The 23,558-nt window shown below is 38.4% G+C and overlaps 3 protein-coding genes across 3 annotated transcripts; all 3 read right to left on the bottom strand.

Annotated features, from left to right (window-relative positions):
- Positions 1-9,059: 9,059 nt before the first annotated feature.
- LOC143817736 (posterior protein-like) lies at positions 9,060-11,164 on the bottom strand. The gene is made up of 3 exons (XM_077299223.1): positions 9,629-11,164; positions 9,396-9,407; positions 9,060-9,098 (listed from the first exon to the last, which is right to left on the bottom strand). The coding sequence occupies exons 1-3, from the start codon at positions 11,162-11,164 to the stop codon at positions 9,060-9,062; spliced, it is 1,587 nt and encodes a 528-aa protein (XP_077155338.1).
- A 3,642-nt stretch (positions 11,165-14,806) lies between these two features.
- On the bottom strand, positions 14,807-16,911 carry LOC143817735 (posterior protein-like). Its single transcript, XM_077299222.1, has 3 exons — positions 15,376-16,911; positions 15,143-15,154; positions 14,807-14,845 (listed from the first exon to the last, which is right to left on the bottom strand). Exons 1-3 carry the CDS (start codon positions 16,909-16,911, stop codon positions 14,807-14,809), a joined length of 1,587 nt encoding a protein of 528 aa, XP_077155337.1.
- A 3,642-nt stretch (positions 16,912-20,553) lies between these two features.
- On the bottom strand, positions 20,554-22,658 carry LOC143817734 (posterior protein-like). The gene is made up of 3 exons (XM_077299221.1): positions 21,123-22,658; positions 20,890-20,901; positions 20,554-20,592 (listed from the first exon to the last, which is right to left on the bottom strand). Exons 1-3 carry the CDS (start codon positions 22,656-22,658, stop codon positions 20,554-20,556), a joined length of 1,587 nt encoding a protein of 528 aa, XP_077155336.1.
- Positions 22,659-23,558: the final 900 nt, after the last annotated feature.

Here is a 23,558-nt window from a genome sequence, read left to right as displayed (position 1 = left end):
ATTTCTTTAGGGTCTAATTAGGGACATTATTACTACTGTAATATAATTTTCTTTTTAGGAAACTGTTTGTCATGGAGGGAAAAAAAGGGTGGTCCTGTTACTGTGCAGGGTGACACTAAGTCGCTTTTGTTCTTCATCTGATGTAGTGTAGAAATCAGGGAAAAAGTAGGGAATGTGCTCTGGAAGTGATCAGCTATTGATGACTTTGTGCTATTTTTTGCAGAAATGAGTCCTGGCTGGAAGAAGTGATGGCGATCTGTGCTGGATGAAGAAAAAAAGCGAAGATGAAGGACTTCAACTACAGACGTTACTGTGGAGTTATTACATGTACACGCACATTTTACACTATACACTGTTTACAGAGTTCCTGTGTATCTGTGTATAATGTCAATGGTGATCACTGTATTACCTGTACACTGTCTCTATATACAGAGCTTCTGTGTATATTGTCATTGGTGATCAATATATTAAATGTACACCGACACTATATACAGAGTTCCTGTGTATAATGTCACTGGTGATCACAATATTACTTGTACACTGACACTCTATGCAAAGCTGTTGGATATAATGTCACTAGTGATCACTGAATTATTGGTACACAGACACTATAAACAGAGCTCTTGTGCATAATGTCACTGGTGATCATGATATTACATGTACACTGAATATTATATACAGATCTACTGTTTATAATGTCACTACTAGTGATCACTGTATTACCCATGCAATATGCGTTATATACATACCTCCTGTTTATAATTACACTGGTGATTACTGTATTAGCTGTACACTGACATTGTATACAGAACCCCTGTGTATAATGTCACTGGTGGTAATAACAGTGTTATTAGTATTGTGGTTTGTATTCATGATCAGTATTGTTGTATTCAGTCACAATGTGGTGGTAATTTGTGGTTTGGTCATGGTGTGGTGGTGTTTGTCCTTTGTATGTGGTATTATTCGGTCACTATGTGATGGAATATGTAGTAAAGTTATGATGTGACCGAATTTCTCCTTGTATATGGTATTATTTGGTCGCTATATGCTGGAAATATGTTTTATTATTCGGTCACTTTGTGGTCTGGTCATAGTGTGGTGGTATTTCTTCCTGTATGTGGTAGTATTGTTCTTGGTATAGGGGATTGTGTTGTGCATGGCGGTCATTTGTTCTCTCTAATAATAAGTAGGAGAAGATTCTTTATTTACATTAGAGATTAAATACTTGTAAAAGAGCAGCAGAGGTGCACTGACTGGGGTTTTCCTGTGAAAAAAGTAATCACCTCTCCACAGGATAAGTGATGATGTATTGATTGGTGGGGGACTGACTGCTTGGACCCAATTGACAGAATGTGGAACTTTGAACGGATCAGTGGTCAATAGGGTTGAGTGAAACGGATCTGACAAATTCAAAAATCGCTGACTCTTGGCAAAGTCGGGTTTCATGAAACCCGACCCGATCCTAGTGTGGGATCGGCCATGAGGTCGGCGATCTGCGCGCAAAAGTCACGTTTCATATGACGCTTTCAGCGCCATTTTTTAGCCAATGAAGGAGGACGCAGAGTGTGGGCAGCGTGATGACATAGGTCTCGGTCCCCACCATCTTAGAGAAGGGCATGACAGTGATTGGCTTGCTTTCTGCGGCGTCACAGGGTCTATAAAGGGGCGTGCACGCCGACCGCCATCTTACTGCCAATCTTAGCATAGGGAGAGGTTGCTGCAGCTTCATCAGAAGAAGGGATATAGTTAGGGAGGGAAGATTAACCCCCAAACTGCTTGTGCTGTAGCGATTTCCACTGTCCAACACCACCTTTTTATTGCAGGGACAGTGGAGGCCATATTTTTGTGCATCAGCTCTGTAGCTTATTAGGCTGCCTTATAAGGCTCCCTGATAGCTGCATTGCTGTTTGCACGCTGCTGTGCAAACCAACTGCTTTTTTAAAAGCAAAAATCCTGTTGCTCCTTTCTGCACAGTTATTTTGTTTATTTTCCACACTTTTGTGTGCAGCAGTCCTTTTTATTGCTGCCATACTTCTGAGATCATTGTAGGGAGATTGAAATTGTACTACAGTGCTTGCATTTTTTCATATATCTTTCAGCCACTTTCTGCCACTTACATTGTGATGTTTTATACACTGGGCCTGAGTTTTGGTTCAGTATCCCCAGAAAAAAAGTGAGATTCAAATTCTCACAAAGTGGATATACTTCAGTCCTGTTAGTTTGTCGTATATCAGCCAGCCACTTTCTGCCACTTACATTGTGTTGTTTTATACACTGGGCCTGAGTTTTGGTTCAGTCTCCCAAAAAAAAGTGAGATTCAAATTCTCACAAAGTGGAAATACTTCAGTCCTGTTAGTTTGTCATATATCAGCCAGCCACTTTCTGCCACTTACATTGTGTTGTTTTATACACTGGGCCTGAGTTTTGGTTCAGTCTCCCAAAAAAAAGTGAGATTCAAATTCTCACAAAGTGGATATACTTCAGTCCTGTTAGTTTGTCGTATATCAGCCAGCCACTTTCTGCCACTTACATTGTGTTGTTTTATATACTGGGCCTGAGTTTTGGTTCAGTCTCCCCCCAAAAAAAGTGAGATTCAAATTCTCACAAAGTGGATATACTTCAGTCCTGTTAGTTTGTCGTATATCAGCCAGCCACTTTCTGCCACTTACATTGTGTTGTTTTATACACTGGGCCTGAGTTTTGGTTCAGTCACCCAAAAAAAAGTGAGATTCAAATTCTCACAAAGTGGATATACTTTAGTCCTGTTAGTTTGTCGTATATCAGCCAGCCACTTTCTGCCACTTACATTGTGTTGTTTTATACACAGGGCCTGAGTTTTGGTTCAGTCTCCCAAAAAAAGGGAGATTTAAATTCTCAACAAGTTTATATACACCTTCTACCTTGTTTTACAGTACCATATAACGGTTGTTATTTTGGTTAGATTTTCCCAAAAATGAGGAAGTCTGGTGGAAGAGCCCGTGGGCGGTGGTTGCTAGCTGGTACTGATGGTGGTAGTGGTGGTGGTGCATCTGGTGGTAGTGGCAAAAGCACAATAGCAGCTAAGGCTGGAGGTGTTGAGCCAGCGTCATCCTCTGGCTACATAAGGCCTCGAAGGCTCCCTTATCTGGGAGTATGAAAACAGCTTTTAAAGCCGGAGCTTTTTGGCTTTCCTTGAAGACTCAGCCTCTAGCTCTTTCGCCTCCTCTATAGAAAGTTCCAAATATAAAAGCAGCGAGTCGTCAGTGGATGCTCCCGGTCAGGAACAAGACGTTTCCTTGTGTCCTTCACCCAAACCAAAAGTGAAGGATGTGTCAGGCGACGCTACAGGTTACTCCATGGAGCTCTTTACACATACCGTGCCTTGGTTAGAGATGGAAATTGTTAACTGCCCATTACAAGATGAATTGGACATGGAGTGCACTGATGCACAGCCACAGCTAGATTATTATGCTGTTCCATTGACTCAGATCACTACATTGCCCTCGCAGTTTACTGAGCCAGAATCTGACCCTGATGAGACTATGGTGTCCCGTCCCGAATGCTATAGCACCTTACACGGTGACACAGAGGAAGGTGCACATGACATTGAAAAGGAGGTGATAGATGACCCAGTTGTTGACCCAGATTGGCAGCCATTGGGGGAAGAGGGTGCCGCTGCCAGTAGCTAAGAAGCAGAGGAGGATGATCTGCAGCAGTCATCTACATCGCAACAGCTGTCATCTGGCAGGCCCGTATCAGGCCAAAAACGTTTGTCAAAAACAAAAACAGCTTTAGGACAGCATGGCCATCCAGTGAAAGTAGAACATGGTGCAATGCCTGAAAAGGTATTCCATAGTAGGAAGAGTGTAGTGTGGCAATTTTTTAACCAAGATCAGAATGATCAGCACAAAGTTATCTGTAAGAAATGCTCAAAGACCTACAGCAGAGGGAAGAATCTTCAAAATTTAAATACAACGTGCATGCTTAGACATTTAACCAGCATGCACTTGCAAGCCTGGACTAACTACCAAACGTCCCGTACCGTTGGTGCACCTGCTCAGAATGAAGGTAGTCAGCAATGCTACATTGCATCCCTCACTGTAAGCCCACTGGTTAGGACACCACCAGCAGCAAATGTGGAGGTTGTGTCGCAAGGGCAATGCAGTCAGGGAATCACAAGGTTATTGGTAGGAAACACTGTATGTAGGCCAACATCAAGAATACCATCACCAACCCTCTATCAATCAACCATGTCCACCACCACCCCCGCTACTTCCACCATATGCAGCTCCCCAGTCCAGCTCACCCTACAAGAGACTCTCGTTAGGAAAAGAATGTACTCATCCTCTCATCCGCGTACACAGGGTTTTTTGAATGCCCACATTGCTATACTAATCTTGTTAGAGATGATGCCCTACGGGTTGGTTGAAAGCGAAGCTTTCAAAGACCTGATGGCCTATGCAGTACCACACTATGACCTACCCAGTCGGCACTTCTTTGCGAGAAAAGCCCTCCCAGCCCTCCACCAGCATGTCAAAGACCGCATTGTCCATGCACTGAGGCAATCAGTCAGTGGAAAGGTGCACCTCACAACAGATGCATGGACCAGTAGGCATGGCCAGGGACGTTACGTGTCCATCATGGTGCACTGGGTTAATGTGGTGGATGCAGGGTCCACAGGGGACAGCCATAGTGGGACAGTTCTGCCTAGCCCACGGTCTAGGAAACAGTTGGCTATAGGCGTTCGCCACCCCTCCTCCTCCTCCAGAAGCGAAAGCTCATCCACAGAGCGCAGTCACATGACCACTCCATCCGCAGCTGCCAGTGTTGCACACGAGGTGTCCCATTATGGAACAGCTAGTGGTAAGCGTCAGCAGGCTGTGTTACAAATGAAGTGTTTGGGTGACAACAGACACGCCGCAAAAGTACTGGCCAAGTACTTGCAGCAGCAAACTCAGTCATAGTTGGGCAGTGTACATCTTGAGGCAGGCAAGGTAGTCAGTGATAACGGAAGGAATTTTATGGCTGCCACAGCCCTTTCAGAACTGAAACACATACCTTGCCTGGCTCACACCTTGAACCTGGTGGTGCAGTGCTTCCTCAAAAATTATCCAGAGTTACCAGCCCTGCTCCTGAAGGTGCAAAGACTTTGCTCGCACATCCGCAGGTCGCCCGTACGCTCCAGCCATATGCTGAACCATCAGCGATCACTGAATCTTCCCCAGCACCGCCTAATAATCAACATTGCAACAAGATGGAACTCCAAACTGCACATGGTTCAGAGGCTGTGCGAACAGAGGCATGCTGTAGTTAATTTGTGGGAGGATACACATACACGGGCAGGCACATGGATGGCAGACATGGAGTTGTAAGTTGTGCAGTGGTCGAAGCTACAAGACCTCTGTCAAGTCCTTCAGTGTTTTGAGGAATGCACATGGCTGGTAAGTGCAGACGACGCCATCATAAGCATGAGCATCCCACTAATGCATCTGCTGATGCAAAGTTTGACGCACATTGCAGCCGAGGAGGAGGGAAGCCTTGATGACAGTCAGCCATTGTCTGCTCAGGGAACTCTCATGGACGAGGTGGCGGACGAAGAGGAGGAGGAGGAGGTGGGATGAATATTTATGGTAGGAGGATGCTTCTCAGGGAGCAATAGAAACTGGTGGCATTGCAAGGTCAGGTACAGGGTTTTTGTGGGACACAAGTGATGTTGATTTGCAAGAAAGTGCTCCTCAACCCAGCACAAGCAGTGAATTGACACCTGGAACATTGGCCCACATGGCTGCGTATGCCTTGCGTATCTTAAAAAGGGACCCCCGCATTATCAAAATGATGACTGTAGAATCTGCTGAGCTTTGGGGTGCCAGTTAATACTAATTAACAAGAACTACTGGATCTTTAAAAGGGGGTTTATTACAAACCAGGTATTTACAATGACATACATAAGGGAAGTCTAACTAAGGGACAAGGGTAAATTAAAGGGAAGGGGTAGTAGGAGAGGGCAGAGGAAACTGGGATGTGGGGAGGAGAAGATGCATAACTGATCCTTACATATATATTAAACCAATACACATCCACACCCACATACAAGCCATGACTCCACCCTTGCTTCTAGTATCTTCTGTGGCAAATGTCCAATCGTCTTCTGGCAATGTGAACACTGTCATTGGCTGCAGTAATCATCACCTTCTTGCAGATGGCATCCTCATACTTGGGAAGAAAGTTCTTGTGTAGGACAGGTTAAACTCAATTTGGGCTGGCTCCAACATGTCCATTCAAAGAACAATGGTTTATCACCCAAACACCACAGACATTGTGTACCAATATACATATCCATAGGCCGAAGACAGGATGTCTATCTCAGGACCAATGGCTTATAATGGAAACCCACAGGAGTTGTGTACATATGTAGATAATGATGGGTCACAAACAGGACAGAGGCTATTCATTCAAGATTTTCACAGTGTACACCTATATCCTCCATTAGGCTTTAGGGCCAATATTCATTCAGTATGTAGATGAACCTCTGCCTTATCACTAAAACAAGGGACATCACACAAAAGAACACAGGCCTGACTGCAAAATACGTTTTACACAGTCTTGTATCTGGTTTATCTCATAATTCAATATATCTCAGTGATTTCTATGATACGTGCATTGTCCATGTTGTCTCCAACATATGCCCCTTTGTGTCTGAATGACACATAACTTGTAAGAGTCTACCATTCCATAATCGTCTTCACCACTGTAGTCAATTCTTCTTAGGGCGAGGAGTCTTGACACATTCACTTCACAATCTGTCAACATTCACTCAAAAAAAAATTAACTTTGTTATAACTTGATTTCTATTCCCACTAGGATTTTCCTATTTTGTTTTATTCTGGAATCATACAGTCTTCCCTACTGTGCCCTCTTCTGTCACAGTTCTCACATACTACGATTTCATGTAACTCAATGGGACTTGTACATTTGTGTCACATGATGCAATTTTAACAGCGGTTTGTTCTTTCACATTTAAAATCTGAATCGTCTTATATAAGTAAGAGGTTACATAGCACATGTATATTTTGCAGCAGGGACAAAATTAGAAAAATAATGAGTAGTACAAAAATTAGAAGTAGCAGGGAAAAATTAGAAAAATAATGAGTAGTACAAAAAATCAGATGGATTAAATAATTCAGAATGCCGTTTGCTGCATTTGAATGACAAAATATTACCTCCCACCAATAACCCTTAGCATTGTTTTCCAATAGATGGGTAACCTCCTTTAATTCATTTTGATCATGATGTTTGCTAGTCATACTTTTACACAACACCGATAATAGATCCTATCGTGGTTAGCCAAGCATAAATAAATACCTACAAAAGAAGGCACCACATACACAATATTATTTAAAAAAAAGTCCTTTATTAATGACAAATGAACCAACAAAGTGGTCATAAAATTGCCTAATCCGGCAAAGGTGAGACACAACAAAGACAAAACAATGGCGGACACATAGACCTGAAGATAACAACAAAACATATATAAGCACTAAGTGTGAAAAAATGCTGAACACATGGGAGCTAGGTATATTAGATAAATAGCATGGCAAGGCACATAGTTAAATATATAAATATAACAAAACAAGAATAAATATAATAATTATAACATTTGCACACAGGACCGGTATATGACAAGTGAAAGTCACATGGTTTAAGTAAACCACATATATCGGTCCGTGAGCAGCATAGAAAACGCCATTGCTAAACAATATAACCACCAAAACTTCGTCCAGGGACGAAGCATTTCCGTGCGAAACGCGCGTCGGGTGTGGTGGACTCCTGGACCTTTCTTTTCATGTGGGTAAACACTTGTTTTTAGGTAGTTTTGGTGGTTATATTGTTTAGCAATGGCGTTTGCTATGCTGCTCATGGACCGATATATGTGGTTTACTTAAACCATGTGACTTTCACTTGTCATATACCGGTCCTGTGTGCAAATGTTATAATTATTATATTTATTCTTGTTTTGTTATATTTATATATTTAACTATGTGCCTTGCCATGCTATTTATCTAATATACCTAGCTCCCACGTGTTCAGCATTTTGTCACACTTAGTGCTTATATATGTTTTGTTGTTATCTTCAGGTCTATGTGTCCACCATTGTTTTGTGTTTGTTGTGTCTCACCTTTGCCGGATTAGGCAATTTTATGACCACTTTGTTGGTTCATTTGTCATTAATATTGTGTACGTGGTGCCTTCTTTTGTAGGTATTTAGTCATACTTTTAGACAATCCCCTTGTGCTTTGAATATATCTAATAAATTCAGAACATGAATAGTTTACAACAATATATCACATGCGACTCATGCTGCCAATGTAGACTCTGCTGCTGCACACGGTATCAGTATATGAGGGGTATCCAATGCCCAGATAAACATGGCCTTCCACGAGTTTTTAGATACAGGTTAATCCATGTCAAGAAGATGTTTCATAAATGTTGTTTATGAATCAAATTGCCATCAAATCATAGCTCTTCCAGGATGCAAATTTATGCTCCATCATAGATCCTGGAAATAAAGAACAAGAGCAGTATCAGATTCTTAGCAGTTGTAATCTATATATATTGTTTCTTTTACAAGAATCAAAAAATAAATAAATATATCAAACGTGGAAAAATAAATAAATTCCAAAAATAAAATTTTAATTACAAAAATTCTAACACCATTGCATTTATGGTATTGCATGGTAATTGCTACACTTACGCCCCTTTGATACCAAAACTTGGTATCAAACAAAAAGAAAGGGAGAAAAAAAAATAGAATTTAAATATGAGGTAAGAAAAATTTCAAGATAATGATTAGGGATGTTAAAAAAAATTCTGAGCAGCAAGAATATTTAAAAGAAAAAAAATAATACCGTGATTCAATGCATTGCACAGGAAGACATAAACAAGACAAACATAAAACAATTAGGGCAACTCAACTTTATATCTGTCTCATGAGTACTAAAGATGAACAAAGTGGTCAAGGCTGGATCTGCAGATTTCATATAGAAACCTCAGCTTTGCACTAGTTGGCACTATGATGTAAATTAGCCATCCAACTTCAGGTCCTGAATGAAGACTATTACCTGTGAAACAAGATAAAGAACATACATACACAACAAACAACCATGCATTAGGTAAATACAATACACAGTCATCACAATGGGATGACTACTCGTTTAATTGTTTGCAAACAATTACTTAAACCTTTAACTTTGAGCTCATTGTCTAAACCACGTAGATTTAAATTTGGCCTTATGAATGCATTCATATAGTTAATTATTACAGAGAAGTAACCTGTTCCATCTATGGATACAGTGCTGTATATGGCCTGTTGAACACAACACACTGGTTAATCTCCTTGCTTTAATATCACAGGATACATGGTCTCCAGTCTAAAAGAAACACAAACATAGTTAGAACACAAATTCAAACCATACACAAAACATAACTTTATCCCGTCCATTATCCATATGCTAATTGATTCACATCTAACACGGCAGCCAAAGTCCCTCTATGTTTACCCAACCATATTGGCAAACGGTGCTGGGCAGTTCAGCAACAGCGGTAGGGCAATTTGTGACCAACTCCAAAATAACCAGAATGGTAGAGATACCCATGGATCGATCATAGGGATATTAGCACCTTCCTTTTGTTGTTTATTATATGACATCTCCTGACATTTTCCTGTCTCACTTTTGTCATTTGGGCTCCGCAATGTTTCTGGTTTTGGTGCATTTGTATCAGGGTCAGTTTCTATATTACCTATCTCCTCACATGTCTCTAGGAACTCTGTGTTATAGGAGATACTTTCCTCTTCAGCCTCAACACTATCAATTTCTTGGGGCAATGAATGACCTTTTCTTTCTGGGTACATGCTAGGTGTATTACAATAGCGTTTAATGTGTCCTGGTTGACCACATTTATAACAATACCTAACATATCCTCGCCTCCTCGGTCTGTATACAGCAGAAACATTTTCTGACGGTTCATATTGCTCTTTAGACTCATTACACCAGTCCCTAAGTATATTCACAAAGTTTTCATAAGAGCTAGTATTCCTCAGAGTTATTCTTGTGGTGTAATCTACATTGCAATGATTTGCCATTGAACATAGGAAATTAGCATCATCCTGAGACATTTCCAGACAGTTGTAAACAGTCCTATATAGGGACAGATAATTATTACAAAAGAGCAACGGATCATCATATCGCCTGAATCTGGTCCTTGCTAGGGCATTTTCACCTCTAATGTCTCGTCCACCTATGAGGCATTGTAATTCCTTCCTTCTTATCTCTGCACCATTACAACTATCACCCATTTGTTCTGTTTTTAGTTGTCCTGCAATTGGCCCTGGAAGCCAAACTTGTAATAGAGGCCAAGCATTTTTATTGTTCAGATTATACTGTTGGACAACATGTTCAAATCTATTGGACAGAATGACTGGAGAAATATGTGACTCAAATTTGCCAAGAAGTTGAAACAGATGAAGCTTCTCAGAAATAGTGAGCAATGGAGAATTATCAATCAATGGAGATCTATATCCGGCATCCATTCTACCCTCATTAGAAAGAGTACATACATTGACTGTCTCAGTGCTGCATTTCTCTGACCTAAGAGCCTGTATACATTGCTCTTTGTTATGCAATTGACAATTGGCTTTATCCAGTTGACCCTCCAGTGTTGCAATTAACTTCTCCATTTGATTATTTTTCAGTTCTAAAGAATAAACCTGAGCTGCATGTGAAGTGAGGCTCAGTCTACACTCCTTCAATTGTTCCCCCAACTGTCTATTTCTCACAGCTAATTCGTTTACATCTGATTGCAAACCATGTATTTTACTAGCTGTTTTATCAGAAATTCCAATAACAGAATCAGTAATTTTGTCTATATCCTCCTTGACTTGTATCTTTTGCATGAAATAACTTGCTTCTTTTAATTCAGCCAACTCTTTCATCTTAAGCAACACTGAAATTTCATTGCTTAACTTTTCCTTTTTCAAATTCTTGCTCAGCACTTTACTATTCAACTTATTATTAAAGATTTTACATTGGGCTATCAAGTCATTGTACTGGTCTTCCAAAGATTTATCGACACTGACATGGTAAACAGCAGAGGCATACTTCATCACAAACTTTTCCACAAACTCCATTTTCAGCAACAAACTGCAAATACTTTACAAAACAAAATTACAAAGTTAAACTAAAAGCTAGACCTTACACTACAAACTTCCCAAAAGTCTAAACTCTTTGCTCCAATACTCCTACACTTAGAAAACAAAGATCCAATTCTGATATAAATTACTGTCCTATCTACAAAATATATTTCCCTCTTGCTAAATGCATCCAACAACAAACTGTCAATACAACACAATATACACAAGCACACAAAATAATCTTCAAGGAAATTCTTTACTCACCAATATTTTCTTTTAACTCAAGATCCAGACTCCTCGATTCTTTGGTTTCCACACTTTTTCCAAATGTGAAATAAAGCAGATTAATTTCTTGCGGATTCTCTGTGGAATTTAATCACAGTCCCATCTGGGGTGCCAAATGTAGAATCTGCTGAGCTTTGGGGTGCCAGTTAATACTAATTAACAAGAACTACTGGATCTTTAAAAGGGGGTTTGTTACAAACCAGGTATTTACAATGACATACATAAGGGAAGTCTAACTAAGGGACAAGGGTAAATTAAAGGGAAGGAGTAGTAGGAGAGGGCAGAGGAAACTGGGATGTGGGGAGGAGAAGATGCATAACTGATCCTTACATATATATCAAACCAATACACATCCACACCCACATACAAGCCATGACTCCACCCTTGCTTCTAGTATCTTCTGTGGCAAATGTCCAATCGTCTTCTGGCAATGTGAACACTGTCATTGGCTGCAGTAATGATCACCTTCTTGCAGATGGCATCCTCATACTTGGGAAGAAAGTTCTTGTGTAGGACAGGTTAAACTCAATTTGGGCTGGCTCCAACATGTCCATTCAAAGAACAATGGTTTATCACCCAAACACCACAGACATTGTGTACCAATATATATATCCATAGGCCGAAGACAGGATGTCTATCTCAGGACCACTGGCTTATAGTGGAAACCCACAGGAGTTGTGTACATATGTAGATAATGATGGGTCACAAACAGGACAGAGGCTGTTCATTCAAGATTTTCACAGTGTACACCTATATCCTCCATTAGGCTTTAGGGCCAATATTCATTCAGTATGTAGATGAACCTCTGCCTTATCACTAAAACAAGGGACATCACACAAAAGAACACAGGCCTGACTGCAAAATACGTTTTACACAGTCTTGTATCTGGTTTATCTCATAATTCAATATATCTCAGTGATTTCTATGATACGTGCATTGTCCATGTTGTCTCCAACATACGCCCCTTTGTGTCTGAATGACACATAACTTGTAAGAGTCTACCATTCCATAATCGTCTTCACCACTGTAGTCAATTCTTCTTAGGGCGAGGAGTCTTGACACATTCACTTCACAATCTGTCAACATTCACTCAAAAAAAAATTAACTTTGTTATAACTTGATTTCTATTCCCACTAGGATTTTCCTATTTTGTTTTATTCTGGAATCATACAGTCTTCCCTACTGTGCCCTCTTCTGTCACAGTTCTCACATACTACGATTTCATGTAACTCAATGGGACTTGTACATTTGTGTCACATGATGCAATTTTAACAGCGGTTTGTTCTTTCACATTTAAAATCTGAATCGTCTTATATAAGTAAGAGGTTACATAGCACATGTATATTTTGCAGCAGGGACAAAATTAGAAAAATAATGAGTAGTACAAAAATTAGAAGTAGCAGGGAAAAATTAGAAAAATAATGAGTAGTACAAAAAATCAGATGGATTAAATAATTCAGAATGCCGTTTGCTGCATTTGAATGACAAAATATTACCTCCCACCAATAACCCTTAGCATTGTTTTCCAATAGATGGGTAACCTCCTTTAATTCATTTTGATCATGATGTTTGCTAGTCATACTTTTACACAACACCGATAATAGATCCTATCGTGGTTAGCCAAGCATAAACAAATACCTACAAAAGAAGGCACCACATACACAATATTATTTAAAAAAAAGTCCTTTATTAATGACAAATGAACCAACAAAGTGGTCATAAAATTGCCTAATCCAGCAAAGGTGAGACACAACAAACACAAAACAATGGCGGACACATAGACCTGAAGATAACAACAAAACATATATAAGCACTAAGTGTGAAAAAATGCTGAACACATGGGAGCTAGGTATATTAGATAAATAGCATGGCAAGGCACATAGTTAAATATATAAATATAACAAAACAAGAATAAATATAATAATTATAACATTTGCACACAGGACCGGTATATGACAAGTGAAAGTCACATGGTTTAAGTAAACCACATATATCGGTCCGTGAGCAGCATAGAAAACGCCATTGCTAAACAATATAACCACCAAAACTTCGTCCAGGGACGAAGCATTTCCGTGTGAAACGCGCGTCGGGTGTGGTGGACTCCTGGACCTTTCTTTTCATGTGGGTAAACACTTGTTTTTAGGTAGTTTTGGTGGTTATATTGTTTAGCAATGGCGTTTGCTATGCTGCTCATGGACCGATATATGTGGTTTACTTAAACCATGTGACTTTCACTTGTCATATACCGGTCCTGTGTGCAAATGTTATAATTATTATATTTATTCTTGTTTTGTTATATTTATATATTTAACTATGTGCCTTGCCATGCTATTTATTTAATATACCTAGCTCCCACGTGTTCAGCATTTTGTCACACTTAGTGCTTATATATGTTTTGTTGTTATCTTCAGGTCTATGTGTCCACCATTGTTTTGTGTTTGTTGTGTCTCACCTTTGCCGGATTAGGCAATTTTATGACCACTTTGTTGGTTCATTTGTCATTAATATTGTGTACGTGGTGCCTTCTTTTGTAGGTATTTAGTCATACTTTTAGACAATCCCCTTGTGCTTTGAATATATCTAATAAATTCAGAACATGAATAGTTTACAACAATATATCACATGCGACTCATGCTGCCAATGTAGACTCTGCTGCTGCACACGGTATCAGTATATGAGGGGTATCCAATGCCCGGATAAACATGGCCTTCCACGAGTTTTTAGATACAGGTTAATCCATGTCAAGAAGATGTTTCATAAATGTTGTTTATGAATCAAATTGCCATCAAATCATAGCTCTTCCAGGATGCAAATTTATGCTCCATCATAGATCCTGGAAATAAAGAACAAGAGCAGTATCAGATTCTTAGCAGTTGTAATCTATATATATTGTTTCTTTTACAAGAATCAAAAAATAAATAAATATATCAAACGTGGAAAAATAAATAAATTCCAAAAATAAAATTTTAATTACAAAAATTCTAACACCATTGCATTTATGGTATTGCATGGTAATTGCTACACTCACGCCCCTTTGATACCAAAACTTGGTATCAAACAAAAAGAAAGGGAGAAAAAAATAGAATTTAAATATGAGGTAAGAAAAATTTCAAGATAATGATTAGGGATGTTAAAAAAAATTCTGAGCAGCAAGAATATTTAAAAGAAAAAAAATAATACCGTGATTCAATGCATTGCACAGGAAGACATAAACAAGACAAACATAAAACAATTAGGGCAACTCAACTTTATATCTGTCTCATGAGTACTAAAGATGAACAAAGTGGTCAAGGCTGGATCTGCAGATTTCATATAGAAACCTCAGCTTTGCACTAGTTGGCACTATGATGTAAATTAGCCATCCAACTTCAGGTCCTGAATGAAGACTATTACCTGTGAAACAAGATAAAGAACATACATACACAACAAACAACCATGCATTAGGTAAATATAATACACAGTCATCACAATGGGATGACTACTCGTTTAATTGTTTGCAAACAATTACTTAAACCTTTAACTTTGAGCTCATTGTCTAAACCACGTAGATTTAAATTTGGCCTTATGAATGCATTCATATAGTTAATTATTACAGAGAAGTAACCTGTTCCATCTATGGATACAGTGCTGTATATGGCCTGTTGAACACAACACACTGGTTAATCTCCTTGCTTTAATATCACAGGATACATGGTCTCCAGTCTAAAAGAAACACAAACATAGTTAGAACACAAATTCAAACCATACACAAAACATAACTTTATCCCGTCCATTATCCATATGCTAATTGATTCACATCTAACACGGCAGCCAAAGTCCCTCTATGTTTACCCAACCATATTGGCAAACGGTGCTGGGCAGTTCAGCAACAGCGGTAGGGCAATTTGTGACCAACTCCAAAATAACCAGAATGGTAGAGATACCCATGGATCGATCATAGGGATATTAGCACCTTCCTTTTGTTGTTTATTATATGACATCTCCTGACATTTTCCTGTCTCACTTTTGTCATTTGGGCTCCGCAATGTTTCTGGTTTTGGTGCATTTGTATCAGGGTCAGTTTCTATATTACCTATCTCCTCACATGTCTCTAGGAACTCTGTGTTATAGGAGATACTTTCCTCTTCAGCCTCAACACTATCAATTTCTTGGGGCAATGAATGACCTTTTCTTTCTGGGTACATGCTAGGTGTATTACAATAGCGTTTAATGTGTCCTGGTTGACCACATTTATAACAATACCTAACATATCCTCGCCTCCTCGGTCTGTATACAGCAGAAACATTTTCTGACGGTTCATATTGCTCTTTAGACTCATTACACCAGTCCCTAAGTATATTCACAAAGTTTTCATAAGAGCTAGTATTCCTCAGAGTTATTCTTGTGGTGTAATCTACATTGCAATGATTTGCCATTGAACATAGGAAATTAGCATCATCCTGAGACATTTCCAGACAGTTGTAAACAGTCCTATATAGGGACAGATAATTATTACAAAAGAGCAACGGATCATCATATCGCCTGAATCTGGTCCTTGCTAGGGCATTTTCACCTCTAATGTCTCGTCCACCTATGAGGCATTGTAATTCCTTCCTTCTTATCTCTGCACCATTACAACTATCACCCATTTGTTCTGTTTTTAGTTGTCCTGCAATTGGCCCTGGAAGCCAAACTTGTAATAGAGGCCAAGCATTTTTATTGTTCAGATTATACTGTTGGACAACATGTTCAAATCTATTGGACAGAATGACTGGAGAAATATGTGACTCAAATTTGCCAAGAAGTTGAAACAGATGAAGCTTCTCAGAAATAGTGAGCAATGGAGAATTATCAATCAATGGAGATCTATATCCGGCATCCATTCTACCCTCATTAGAAAGAGTACATACATTGACTGTCTCAGTGCTGCATTTCTCTGACCTAAGAGCCTGTATACATTGCTCTTTGTTATGCAATTGACAATTGGCTTTATCCAGTTGACCCTCCAGTGTTGCAATTAACTTCTCCATTTGATTATTTTTCAGTTCTAAAGAATAAACCTGAGCTGCATGTGAAGTGAGGCTCAGTCTACACTCCTTCAATTGTTCCCCCAACTGTCTATTTCTCACAGCTAATTCGTTTACATCTGATTGCAAACCATGTATTTTACTAGCTGTTTTATCAGAAATTCCAATAACAGAATCAGTAATTTTGTCTATATCCTCCTTGACTTGTATCTTTTGCATGAAATAACTTGCTTCTTTTAATTCAGCCAACTCTTTCATCTTAAGCAACACTGAAATTTCATTGCTTAACTTTTCCTTTTTCAAATTCTTGCTCAGCACTTTACTATTCAACTTATTATTAAAGATTTTACATTGGGCTATCAAGTCATTGTACTGGTCTTCCAAAGATTTATCGACACTGACATGGTAAACAGCAGAGGCATACTTCATCACAAACTTTTCCACAAACTCCATTTTCAGCAACAAACTGCAAATACTTTACAAAACAAAATTACAAAGTTAAACTAAAAGCTAGACCTTACACTACAAACTTCCCAAAAGTCTAAACTCTTTGCTCCAATACTCCTACACTTAGAAAACAAAGATCCAATTCTGATATAAATTACTGTCCTATCTACAAAATATATTTCCCTCTTGCTAAATGCATCCAACAACAAACTGTCAATACAACACAATATACACAAGCACACAAAATAATCTTCAAGGAAATTCTTTACTCACCAATATTTTCTTTTAACTCAAGATCCAGACTCCTCGATTCTTTGGTTTCCACACTTTTTCCAAATGTGAAATAAAGCAGATTAATTTCTTGCGGATTCTCTGTGGAATTTAATCACAGTCCCATCTGGGGTGCCAAATGTAGAATCTGCTGAGCTTTGGGGTGCCAGTTAATACTAATTAACAAGAACTACTGGATCTTTAAAAGGGGGTTTGTTACAAACCAGGTATTTACAATGACATACATAAGGGAAGTCTAACTAAGGGACAAGGGTAAATTAAAGGGAAGGAGTAGTAGGAGAGGGCAGAGGAAACTGGGATGTGGGGAGGAGAAGATGCATAACTGATCCTTACATATATATCAAACCAATACACATCCACACCCACATACAAGCCATGACTCCACCCTTGCTTCTAGTATCTTCTGTGGCAAATGTCCAATCGTCTTCTGGCAATGTGAACACTGTCATTGGCTGCAGTAATCATCACCTTCTTGCAGATGGCATCCTCATACTTGGGAAGAAAGTTCTTGTGTAGGACAGGTTAAACTCAATTTGGGCTGGCTCCAACATGTCCATTCAAAGAACAATGGTTTATCACCCAAACACCACAGACATTGTGTACCAATATATATATCCATAGGCCGAAGACAGGATGTCTATCTCAGGACCACTGGCTTATAGTGGAAACCCACAGGAGTTGTGTACATATGTAGATAATGATGGGTCACAAACAGGACAGAGGCTATTCATTCAAGATTTTCACAGTGTACACCTATATCCTCCATTAGGCTTTAGGGCCAATATTCATTCAGTATGTAGATGAACCTCTGCCTTATCACTAAAACAAGGGACATCACACAAAAGAACACAGGCCTGACTGCAAAATACGTTTTACACAGTCTTGTATCTGGTTTATCTCATAATTCAATATATCTCAGTGATTTCTATGATACGTGCATTGTCCATGTTGTCTCCAACATACGCCCCTTTGTGTCTGAATGACACATAACTTGTAAGAGTCTACCATTCCATAATCGTCTTCACCACTGTAGTCAATTCTTCTTAGGGCGAGGAGTCTTGACACATTCACTTCACAATCTGTCAACATTCACTCAAAAAAAAATTAACTTTGTTATAACTTGATTTCTATTCCCACTAGGATTTTCCTATTTTGTTTTATTCTGGAATCATACAGTCTTCCCTACTGTGCCCTCTTCTGTCACAGTTCTCACATACTACGATTTCATGTAACTCAATGGGACTTGTACATTTGTGTCACATGATGCAATTTTAACAGCGGTTTGTTCTTTCACATTTAAAATCTGAATCGTCTTATATAAGTAAGAGGTTACATAGCACATGTATATTTTGCAGCAGGGACAAAATTAGAAAAATAATGAGTAGTACAAAAATTAGAAGTAGCAGGGAAAAATTAGAAAAATAATGAGTAGTACAAAAAATCAGATGGATTAAATAATTCAGAATGCCGTTTGCTGCATTTGAATGACAAAATATTACCTCCCACCAATAACCCTTAGCATTGTTTTCCAATAGATGGGTAACCTCCTTTAATTCATTTTGATCATGATGTTTGCTAGTCATACTTTTACACAACACCGATAATAGATCCTATCGTGGTTAGCCAAGCATAAACAAATACCTACAAAAGAAGGCACCACATACACAATATTATTTAAAAAAAAGTCCTTTATTAATGACAAATGAACCAACAAAGTGGTCATAAAATTGCCTAATCCAGCAAAGGTGAGACACAACAAACACAAAACAATGGCGGACACATAGACCTGAAGATAACAACAAAACATATATAAGCACTAAGTGTGAAAAAATGCTGAACACATGGGAGCTAGGTATATTAGATAAATAGCATGGCAAGGCACATAGTTAAATATATAAATATAACAAAACAAGAATAAATATAATAATTATAACATTTGCACACAGGACCGGTATATGACAAGTGAAAGTCACATGGTTTAAGTAAACCACATATATCGGTCCGTGAGCAGCATAGAAAACGCCATTGCTAAACAATATAACCACCAAAACTTCGTCCAGGGACGAAGCATTTCCGTGCGAAACGCGCGTCGGGTGTGGTGGACTCCTGGACCTTTCTTTTCATGTGGGTAAACACTTGTTTTTAGGTAGTTTTGGTGGTTATATTGTTTAGCAATGGCGTTTGCTATGCTGCTCATGGACCGATATATGTGGTTTACTTAAACCATGTGACTTTCACTTGTCATATACCGGTCCTGTGTGCAAATGTTATAATTATTATATTTATTCTTGTTTTGTTATATTTATATATTTAACTATGTGCCTTGCCATGCTATTTATTTAATATACCTAGCTCCCACGTGTTCAGCATTTTGTCACACTTAGTGCTTATATATGTTTTGTTGTTATCTTCAGGTCTATGTGTCCACCATTGTTTTGTGTTTGTTGTGTCTCACCTTTGCCGGATTAGGCAATTTTATGACCACTTTGTTGGTTCATTTGTCATTAATATTGTGTACGTGGTGCCTTCTTTTGTAGGTATTTAGTCATACTTTTAGACAATCCCCTTGTGCTTTGAATATATCTAATAAATTCAGAACATGAATAGTTTACAACAATATATCACATGCGACTCATGCTGCCAATGTAGACTCTGCTGCTGCACACGGTATCAGTATATGAGGGGTATCCAATGCCCGGATAAACATGGCCTTCCACGAGTTTTTAGATACAGGTTAATCCATGTCAAGAAGATGTTTCATAAATGTTGTTTATGAATCAAATTGCCATCAAATCATAGCTCTTCCAGGATGCAAATTTATGCTCCATCATAGATCCTGGAAATAAAGAACAAGAGCAGTATCAGATTCTTAGCAGTTGTAATCTATATATATTGTTTCTTTTACAAGAATCAAAAAATAAATAAATATATCAAACGTGGAAAAATAAATAAATTCCAAAAATAAAATTTTAATTACAAAAATTCTAACACCATTGCATTTATGGTATTGCATGGTAATTGCTACACTCACGCCCCTTTGATACCAAAACTTGGTATCAAACAAAAAGAAAGGGAGAAAAAAATAGAATTTAAATATGAGGTAAGAAAAATTTCAAGATAATGATTAGGGATGTTAAAAAAAATTCTGAGCAGCAAGAATATTTAAAAGAAAAAAAATAATACCGTGATTCAATGCATTGCACAGGAAGACATAAACAAGACAAACATAAAACAATTAGGGCAACTCAACTTTATATCTGTCTCATGAGTACTAAAGATGAACAAAGTGGTCAAGGCTGGATCTGCAGATTTCATATAGAAACCTCAGCTTTGCACTAGTTGGCACTATGATGTAAATTAGCCATCCAACTTCAGGTCCTGAATGAAGACTATTACCTGTGAAACAAGATAAAGAACATACATACACAACAAACAACCATGCATTAGGTAAATATAATACACAGTCATCACAATGGGATGACTACTCGTTTAATTGTTTGCAAACAATTACTTAAACCTTTAACTTTGAGCTCATTGTCTAAACCACGTAGATTTAAATTTGGCCTTATGAATGCATTCATATAGTTAATTATTACAGAGAAGTAACCTGTTCCATCTATGGATACAGTGCTGTATATGGCCTGTTGAACACAACACACTGGTTAATCTCCTTGCTTTAATATCACAGGATACATGGTCTCCAGTCTAAAAGAAACACAAACATAGTTAGAACACAAATTCAAACCATACACAAAACATAACTTTATCCCGTCCATTATCCATATGCTAATTGATTCACATCTAACACGGCAGCCAAAGTCCCTCTATGTTTACCCAACCATATTGGCAAACGGTGCTGGGCAGTTCAGCAACAGCGGTAGGGCAATTTGTGACCAACTCCAAAATAACCAGAATGGTAGAGATACCCATGGATCGATCATAGGGATATTAGCACCTTCCTTTTGTTGTTTATTATATGACATCTCCTGACATTTTCCTGTCTCACTTTTGTCATTTGGGCTCCGCAATGTTTCTGGTTTTGGTGCATTTGTATCAGGGTCAGTTTCTATATTACCTATCTCCTCACATGTCTCTAGGAACTCTGTGTTATAGGAGATACTTTCCTCTTCAGCCTCAACACTATCAATTTCTTGGGGCAATGAATGACCTTTTCTTTCTGGGTACATGCTAGGTGTATTACAATAGCGTTTAATGTGTCCTGGTTGACCACATTTATAACAATACCTAACATATCCTCGCCTCCTCGGTCTGTATACAGCAGATACATTTTCTGACGGTTCATATTGCTCTTTAGACTCATTACACCAGTCCCTAAGTATATTCACAAAGTTTTCATAAGAGCTAGTATTCCTCAGAGTTATTCTTGTGGTGTAATCTACATTGCAATGATTTGCCATTGAACATAGGAAATTAGCATCATCCTGAGACATTTCCAGACAGTTGTAAACAGTCCTATATAGGGACAGATAATTATTACAAAAGAGCAACGGATCATCATATCGCCTGAATCTGGTCCTTGCTAGGGCATTTTCACCTCTAATGTCTCGTCCACCTATGAGGCATTGTAATTCCTTCCTTCTTATCTCTGCACCATTACAACTATCACCCATTTGTTCTGTTTTTAGTTGTCCTGCAATTGGCCCTGGAAGCCAAACTTGTAATAGAGGCCAAGCATTTTTATTGTTCAGATTATACTGTTGGACAACATGTTCAAATCTATTGGACAGAATGACTGGAGAAATATGTGACTCAAATTTGCCAAGAAGTTGAAACAGATGAAGCTTCTCAGAAATAGTGAGCAATGGAGAATTATCAATCAATGGAGATCTATATCCGGCATCCATTCTACCCTCATTAGAAAGAGTACATACATTGACTGTCTCAGTGCTGCATTTCTCTGACCTAAGAGCCTGTATACATTGCTCTTTGTTATGCAATTGACAATTGGCTTTATCCAGTTGACCCTCCAGTGTTGCAATTAACTTCTCCATTTGATTATTTTTCAGTTCTAAAGAATAAACCTGAGCTGCATGTGAAGTGAGGCTCAGTCTACACTCCTTCAATTGTTCCCCCAACTGTCTATTTCTCACAGCTAATTCATTTACATCTGATTGCAAACCATGTATTTTACTAGCTGTTTTATCAGAAATTCCAATAACAGAATCAGTAATTTTGTCTATATCCTCCTTGACTTGTATCTTTTGCATGAAATAACTTGCTTCTTTTAATTCAGCCAACTCTTTCATCTTAAGCAACACTGAAATTTCATTGCTTAACTTTTCCTTTTTCAAATTCTTGCTCAGCACTTTACTATTCAACTTATTATTAAAGATTTTACATTGGGCTATCAAGTCATTGTACTGGTCTTCCAAAGATTTATCGACACTGACATGGTAAACAGCAGAGGCATACTTCATCACAAACTTTTCCACAAACTCCATTTTCAGCAACAAACTGCAAATACTTTACAAAACAAAATTACAAAGTTAAACTAAAAGCTAGACCTTACACTACAAACTTCCCAAAAGTCTAAACTCTTTGCTCCAATACTCCTACACTTAGAAAACAAAGATCCAATTCTGATATAAATTACTGTCCTATCTACAAAATATATTTCCCTCTTGCTAAATGCATCCAACAACAAACTGTCAATACAACACAATATACACAAGCACACAAAATAATCTTCAAGGAAATTCTTTACTCACCAATATTTTCTTTTAACTCAAGATCCAGACTCCTCGATTCTTTGGTTTCCACACTTTTTCCAAATGTGAAATAAAGCAGATTAATTTCTTGCGGATTCTCTGTGGAATTTAATCACAGTCCCATCTGGGGTGCCAAATGTAGAATCTGCTGAGCTTTGGGGTGCCAGTTAATACTAATTAACAAGAACTACTGGATCTTTAAAAGGGGGTTTGTTACAAACCAGGTATTTACAATGACATACATAAGGGAAGTCTAACTAAGGGACAAGGGTAAATTAAAGGGAAGGAGTAGTAGGAGAGGGCAGAGGAAACTGGGATGTGGGGAGGAGAAGATGCATAACTGATCCTTACATATATATCAAACCAATACACATCCACACCCACATACAAGCCATGACTCCACCCTTGCTTCTAGTATCTTCTGTGGCAAATGTCCAATCGTCTTCTGGCAATGTGAACACTGTCATTGGCTGCAGTAATCATCACCTTCTTGCAGATGGCATCCTCATACTTGGGAAGAAAGTTCTTGTGTAGGACAGGTTAAACTCAATTTGGGCTGGCTCCAACATGTCCATTCAAAGAACAATGGTTTATCACCCAAACACCACAGACATTGTGTACCAATATATATAT

Source organism: Ranitomeya variabilis, chromosome 3 (genome assembly GCF_051348905.1).
Source record: "Ranitomeya variabilis isolate aRanVar5 chromosome 3, aRanVar5.hap1, whole genome shotgun sequence".
NCBI classification, from domain to species: Eukaryota; Metazoa; Chordata; class Amphibia; order Anura; family Dendrobatidae; genus Ranitomeya; species Ranitomeya variabilis.
Note: the sequence above shows the minus strand (reverse complement) of the source record. Positions and strands in the feature narration are given on the sequence as shown.

Bases quoted from the DNA above. Each gene is read 5' to 3' on its own strand.
- LOC143817736 (XM_077299223.1), bottom strand. From the start codon at position 11,164: ATGGAGTTTGTGGAAAAGTTTGTGATGAAGTATGCCTCTGCTGTTTAC.
- LOC143817735 (XM_077299222.1), bottom strand. From the start codon at position 16,911: ATGGAGTTTGTGGAAAAGTTTGTGATGAAGTATGCCTCTGCTGTTTAC.
- LOC143817734 (XM_077299221.1), bottom strand. From the start codon at position 22,658: ATGGAGTTTGTGGAAAAGTTTGTGATGAAGTATGCCTCTGCTGTTTAC.